This window comes from Elaeis guineensis, chromosome 11 (assembly GCF_000442705.2).
Source record: "Elaeis guineensis isolate ETL-2024a chromosome 11, EG11, whole genome shotgun sequence".
NCBI classification, from domain to species: Eukaryota; Viridiplantae; Streptophyta; class Magnoliopsida; order Arecales; family Arecaceae; genus Elaeis; species Elaeis guineensis.
This window is the reverse complement of record NC_026003.2, coordinates 9686943-9694188: the sequence shown is the minus strand read 5'-3', so window position 1 is coordinate 9694188 and position 7246 is coordinate 9686943. Positions and strand designations below refer to the sequence as shown.

At 37.0% G+C, this 7246-nt stretch overlaps 1 protein-coding gene across 1 annotated transcript; it reads left to right on the top strand.

Moving 5' to 3' along the window:
- Nucleotides 1-3358: 3358 nt before the first annotated feature.
- Nucleotides 3359-6889, top strand: LOC140852342 (transcription factor MYB3-like). The gene is made up of 3 exons (XM_073245255.1): nt 3359-3624; nt 5371-5500; nt 5873-6889. Exons 1-3 carry the CDS (start codon nt 3480-3482, stop codon nt 6411-6413), a joined length of 816 nt encoding a protein of 271 aa, XP_073101356.1. The 5' UTR covers nt 3359-3479; the 3' UTR covers nt 6414-6889.
- The last annotated feature ends 357 nt before the right edge of the window (nt 6890-7246 follow it).

Below are 7246 nucleotides of genomic sequence, written 5' to 3'. Positions count from 1 at the left end.
GCCTCTTTCTTCGCTTAGAAAGTAGAGGAAAGTACAGTTCTAGTGGTCCAAGTCCTGTTATCTACCAGTCTAACTATCCTAGAATCTCCAAGTGCAACTGTTTGTTGTGGGGGTGTTGTGATCAAGAAGGTTTGGCAGGGTCTTTAGGACTTATGTGCCATGATAATTTCGATGTCTTTGATTTTTTTTTTTTTTTTGGCAAAACGATGGAGGAAACCGACATCACATTGATGTCTTTGATTTTTTAATAATAAGGAAAACCATAGTGTCTAGAATCATCTAGATTTGGATCTAAAAGCCAATGCACAACCTATGAGTTGGCTTTGGATCTTTGAAAACGCACCCAAATTCTTGCTGCATTGGAGTTTAGATGTCTTTATATCTAAATTTGGTATGCATGTGGGTGTTTGTGTATGTATCTTTGTAATTATCCTATCTGCACATTGGCAACCATATATCGTTTCATGTAGGGGGATAATCAGCAGGTTAAGATTAGGTGAGGTTGAGGTTAACATTAACCCAATCCAATCTGCCAATAGGTCAAAAATGTCCGGATGGTTTTGCCATTTTTCACCTTTAATTAACAATTATCATATATCAAAATATATCAGGGTTAACAATTAAGCCTAGTCTGATTGATCTCTCCAGTATCTTATGCCATTGAATCAATCCTTAATGAATAAATCTCCAACTAGCTTCCAAAGTCCACCTTGCCATCACCAGAACAAAAGGATGATTTTTACTAGTTCGGTTCAATTAGTAGAAGTTCTATATAGTAAAATAATCTTCAGGAGCAAAATCAAAGAAAAAGGATAATTGATCTCATTATTATGTGGTGCTTTTACTCAAATGATTTGTTGAAATGGTTTGATGTAATAACCTAAGACACTATCCAAGAAGACTAGTTGAAAGATGTTTAGATTTTTTTCCTCGCATAGGATACAAGATCTATCCAATAGTACATAATTAATAGGGGATAAATACATGCTTAGGTGACTCACATGAGCAATACCATGGTATAATTAATATGAAAATTTCATACCAATAAGTTAAGTATGCGGATGTAATTAGTTATTTGATAAGATACTATATGGATTTAGGTACAAAGAAATAACCATTGAGCCAATCAAGAGGTTACACATCAATCATGTAACCTTTTTTTTTAGTGTGTGCGGGTGATATATTTCAAATATTACTTTAGTATTATTACCCAAAAAAAATATTACTTCAGTATTCCTCTAGAATATTCAAGTCATCAAATTTTTACTGATCTTGGACCTGGATAACTGCTATGATTTATACTCTATGTAATAGAAGACCTAGAGCTAGACACTGCATGTATTGAAAAGTTAAGTACATATACACTCAATTTCCTACAACTTGAGTCGTAGAAGATCTCCACCACCTTATTACTTGTCTATTTTCCCTTAGCTTGGCCTGCACATTGAGATTCTTAACAAAGTTATCGAAAAAAACATGCAGTTTAATTAGAGACTGAAATCATAGCTGGCAAATTTAGAGCAGCAGGGACTCTCCAATCCGTGCAATATACTGGTTTAATTGGAGGGAAAGGAATAATAAAGTTTCTCTCAATTGGACACTAATCTGGCAAATGGTTCTGAATTAAAAAAAAAAAGACACTTCTTTGTTTGTTAGTCACCAGTCCCAAAACATCTCTTGCATTTTAAAACGCTCTTATCAAGATTTTCTAACATGATGTAATTTATTTTCTTTCAGTCTATTTTGACTGCAGCATCTTCTCTTTACCTACTATCTTTTTGCATAATTTTCCTTGGATCCCTTCGTTTTCTTAATGAAGCTTCTGTAACCTGTCTCGTCCTTTTCTTTCTTTCTTTTTTTTTTTTTATGGTGGAATTTTTTTTTTTGGTGGAAGTCTTTTTCTTCTTTAATGTGTGCATGTGTGTGTGTGTGAGAGAGAGAGAGAGAGAGGATCTGTCACCCTCTCAAGAACCACAGCATCATGCAGCCTCCATTTTAATGAGGATTTTTTGGATTCATGTTTCATGCAAATAATTTTCTTCTATTCAATACGTGCAATAAAATAATCTCGCATGGAGATAATATGAAATTTCGCATGTTATTCAATTGGCAATTGTTTACATGCAAAACAATTATTTATCATGGACATAACATAAAATTTGAAAGTTGTTAGACTGCCAATAACTTACTGCTGTCAGTTTTTGCAGTCACAGTGCAGAAAATTTGATGGCCCTCTGAATTGGAATTTCCAAAACTTGGGGAAGTGATCCATTTGAAGTGCATGACAAGGACTGTGGAATTAGTTACAACTTTGAAATCATTTGAATAGCTCTCCAAAAATTTGAGACATGCGAATCGCAGGGTGCTGCGACATGAGTAATTGCGGCTCATTCCAGCTACCGGCTTGAGCCAGCCAGCCCATGACGCAATTCCAGCTCTTTACCTAAAACCCCCTCCCAATATTACTTATCATGTAGAACATCCTCACCTTTTGTAATGGAGACACAAGTCAAATCAGTCTCCGCAGAATTGCCAATTAATTTATTCTCCAACTTTTAAATTCTTTGCATCACATGAAATTAAGTCATACGATGCGCAAGGTTTGAAAAGCAAAGGCCGTTACAATGAATTTCTAGAAAACAAATCATTATCTACCTTCTGTCTATCATGATATCTATTTTATTTTTATTCCCATAAACTCAAAATTTTATTACCAGCTGAAGAAATAACTTGATGAGATTTGTATGGAGTTATTCTTTTGAATTTTTTATGCCTCCTCCCATGAACGCAAATGATAAATATTATAAAAGCCATTAGTTTATTTTCAAATAAAAATGGTACAGAGCTATATTATCGTATACAGTGGTTTCTCTTCGGAGTACCTTATCCAGAGACGTTGGTCTTATTGAAACCTTCAGTATTCTTGATAGTTGATGGGCAAATTTTTATTGTAAGGATGATACCACATCACCGTTTAATAAATCAATTAATAATTGAAAATGAGTGAAATACAAAGGAGTAGTGACGTGAAGTATTATCCATTGCAACCAATAAAATATACGATAATCGATAAAATATAAAGATTTTCATTGATTTGTTATAGATTTGAGGTAATACCACCGTTGCAATGAATATTTTTTCATAGTTGAGAGGTTCCATGTGCAAAGCTTATTACACTTTTGAGGTTTTATAATCCAAGATTAGTCTCACGTCCAACCCTCACCACACGTTCTAACCTCATGGAACTGGGGCCCTTTGGGTGGCTGTTGGGGAAGGGGGGTTAGATACGCATGTGAAGAGTAGCATTATAAAGAGAGAGGATGGGATGGTCCTTTGTCTCCATACTTGCATTATTGTCCTCCTCTCCCTTTAGTTTCATATACTTGGCCAATAAGCCCATAGATTGCACTTCACAAGGAGTGGTGTAGTTCATTCCAGTGTACTTCAGTGGAAGAGCAGTATAGTTAACAGCTAAAGAGATGGTGAAGAAGACAGAGAGAGTAGGGAAGAAGGGGGTGGTGATGGTAAACAAAGGGGCATGGACTGCTGAGGAGGACCAGAAACTTGTAGACTACATTAGAACTCATGGTGACAAGAAGTGGAGAACTCTCCCTGCCAAAGCTGGTCTGCTCTCTCTCTCTCTCTCTCGCCACACCCCAACACCCCCCCACGCTCTCCCTTTCTCTCCATTTCTTCACAGAAGTTTGTTTGGAAGGAGAGCTATCTTTTTATTCATTTCTTATTCTTTTTTTTTTTTTTTTCCTTTTCTAATGACTCGTGTGGGATAGATCCAAATAATCATTAGAGGACCTCAGATAGAGAATAAATACATACCTAAATAACAAAAGGATAAAGAGTGACAAAAGGGTAAGGGACATAGTAAGTATGAAGTACAGCTGCAATTAATGGTCCTTAGCTGCCAGACTCTGGAAGTCGGGTAATTTATTTTGGCAATTCTTATTTCTGATTTATAAATTAAGTGACGCAGATAATTAAGAATATTTCTGTTAAGTATTTGTTGAGAGCATTTAGAAGGCTTTCGTTATCCATAAAATCTTTTGATTGCTACTGCTAGTCTACACACCCGCGAGCAAGCTTTCATGTACATTATAGATTGCTCCTTAAATGGATTCTAGGGGACGGGTCCCCTTTTTCATTTACTTCTATTTTGTTTTCTTTTTTGTATGCACTGCGAGTATTAAGAAGAGGTTAGAATTTTAACTTGATTTTTGAGTAAACTATAGGAAATTAGGCAAGTCATGTGTTGTTACCAAATTTATTGTTTAGAGATCGAAAAAAAAATGATGAGAGAGAAATTAATAGAGACTGAAGCTAGCGTGAGAAGCCACGAAAGGAGTTCATAATTAAGAACACTGAGTCACAGGCTCAGTTTTATTTCGAAGCTTTAAACTGATGGGGAAAAGGAAAAGGTACGAAAGGAAAAGCTGCTGAGGGCTATGTATTGCTTGCAGATTTATTGGCAATATATCTATTTGACTTGAAATCTTTGAAATATTGCAGCATGCTGCATTAATAATAGTTCATTCTGCAAATTTCGTTGGAAAACTGGAAAAGCTTTTCCATAAAAATAATAAGTTTATCTTCTAAGTAATTAGTACTAATCAACTAAATTAAAAAATTAAGCTGTCTTTCATATATGGTGAATTTTTGATTTCCTTTGTGGCCAGTGCAAGTCTTTTTTTCTTAACTCAGAAATGTAGTCATACTAAAAAGTAAATATCTCATTACATCAAATGTGATGGCATATGGTAAAAAACCGTTCCTTTTATTTAGTTGTCATTTTTAATATCGTTTTCAGAATCAGACCGGAGGTTGGAAAAACCCAAAGACCATCATGTGGTGGGTCCACAACTCTAGGCCACCAAAAGGAACCCAAACACTTCTTTTCTTTGAACTTTGAATAAATTAAAGCCTAAAATAAGGTAACAAGCCTGCATAAAGGTTAAACAACAATATTAAATCTCATTAAAATTCTCTGCTAGTTTTATTATATGTCCTTGTTTGTCCTTTTCCATAGTTTCTACGCGACTTCTTTCAATTTCAGTGACTGTTTACTTCTTATACATAACCAACCTTTCATTTCTCTTCATTTTTTTCCCCTACTTTTTACTCCCTATTGTACACAATTTTATTAATTAGTTTCCCAACATATATGCTGAAAAGCAGACATGATCTTTTGCACTGCTGTGAGAAGTGAGCACTTAGTATGAACTCTCAACTTTTCTGTTATTTGGAAAATACCAGAGATCGATGCCATGCTTTCTTGCACACAATGGTAAAGCAGTAAGAGATATTGATGAAGATCTTGGGTGTAATAATAATTTGGTAGCATTTCTTTTCTATTGGCAGGGCTTAATAGGTGTGGGAAGAGCTGCAGGTTGAGATGGCTGAACTATCTGAGGCCTGGGATAAAAAGAGGGAATATATCTGAAGATGAAGAGGATCTCATTATTCGACTCCACAACCTCCTGGGCAACAGGTATTCCTTGGAACCCTCTACCATCACTTCGATCACACAATCATACGAGTTGTCACCCGTCTGATAAAGGTTGAAAGGCTGGTAGTTGGCCCACATGATACTCGGTGTATCACGGGTCAAGTGATGGCATGTTACATGTCGTGCAGTTGGGTTGGAAGACATGGTCCAGTGCTTGGACTTTCTACACGCCTTCACCGGGCCCGGGTTACACCGAGTATATGCTGTACGCATTGTGGGGCTCATTATCAGAGTTACATAGCTCGGCGAATCTTTCTGAGCTTGGAACACATGAAGTAGCATACCACCTTTTGTTGTTGAAAAAAAAAAAGCATGCATGCTTTGAAATCTAATCACCTTGTACTCGTATTGTAGATGGTCTCTAATTGCTGGAAGATTGCCTGGCCGGACAGACAACGAGATAAAGAACCACTGGAATACTCACTTGAGCAAACAGACATTAACGATCGATGATCTAAACCTTAAGCTGAACACGAAACATGAGGGTGTTCATGGCCATTCTCACCCATCAAACAATCCTCTCGGACCAATGCAGGGGTTCAAGCCAACAATCTCGGAGGAGCACTTCGAAGCTTGGCTCCCGGAAAACAATGACGAGTTGGTAAGCTCATGGGTTGACTTGCCTGTGTCCGAATTTGACGTTGAGCAGCTCTTTGACTTCACGTCGATGCTGGATGTTGAGGGGAACGAGGGTGGAAGCAGTGGCAGTGAGCTGGGAGTAGAAGATTATGGCATGACGCATCAAGATGGTTGCCAGGAGCCCATCAAGAATGATCTTTGCGGAGTAAACAGTCAGGGGTCTTTGGACCCACAGGCTATGTGCAATCCATTAGAGTTTGATGATTTTGACCAGTTCATTGGTTGTCAGGACTATGAATTATATTTTTTTCACTAAGTGAAGTGATTTGTTTTAGCTTATGGGCATGAACAAACAAGCGTAAATTATCCCCGAAGAATAATGATTAATATCATTATTTAACCTTTATCCAGGCCTTTTACCTCATTTTAGGCTACATCGTAAGTTCAAAAAAAAGAAGAGCTTGATTCCTCCTAGTGGCCGGCAGTTGTGGACCCACGATATGATGATTTTTTAGCTTATTATATGGCCAAATGGTCAAAATACACACTTCTTCTCCACCATTTCTCACTCTTATTCACAAAGTGATAGCCTAATCTGGATGCAATATGTTCTCACTTGAGTGCTCAACAAGGATGCGAAATTTATAATGTGTGTAAATCTATCTCGTGTTTTGCATAGAGTTACGGGTGGATCGTCTCGTTATGTATTTAAATTACGTTTGCTTTGACTACTATAGTATCTTAATATATGGAGCAGATCTTATGTACTTGTGGTTGTAAGTTTTTATTTAATGAATCGAGAGTGATGCTCTTTATCCCAAAAAAAAACCTGGATGCAATATAATTTTTTTTTTTTTTTAAAAAGAGCTTTTTCAACGTCAAGCTATGCAGTCCAGATGAAGCATGGTAGGTCATGCGTTCCATCCAATGAATTAGGACCGATGAAATATCGCCATCATCCGGTACTATAAACTTCAAGCAAATCTGATGCAATAGAACCATGCACTCGTTTGACCGAGACAAACGGAATAAATGTAACGACGGGCCTTTGTTCTTTTGTTCTTCGATGGCCCGCTCCTACGTAACCCACTCCACTGCTCAGTCTCCCTAACCCAATCTTGTATCCTCTGTCGGTTCACATCCTCAATC

Bases quoted from the DNA above. Each gene is read 5' to 3' on its own strand.
- LOC140852342 (XM_073245255.1), top strand. From the start codon at position 3,480: ATGGTGAAGAAGACAGAGAGAGTAGGGAAGAAGGGGGTGGTGATGGTA. The intron at 3,625-5,370 runs GTCTGCTCTCTC...TTCTATTGGCAG, and splicing joins AACTCTCCCTGCCAAAGCTG to GGCTTAATAGGTGTGGGAAG. The intron at 5,501-5,872 runs GTATTCCTTGGA...CTCGTATTGTAG, and splicing joins CACAACCTCCTGGGCAACAG to ATGGTCTCTAATTGCTGGAA.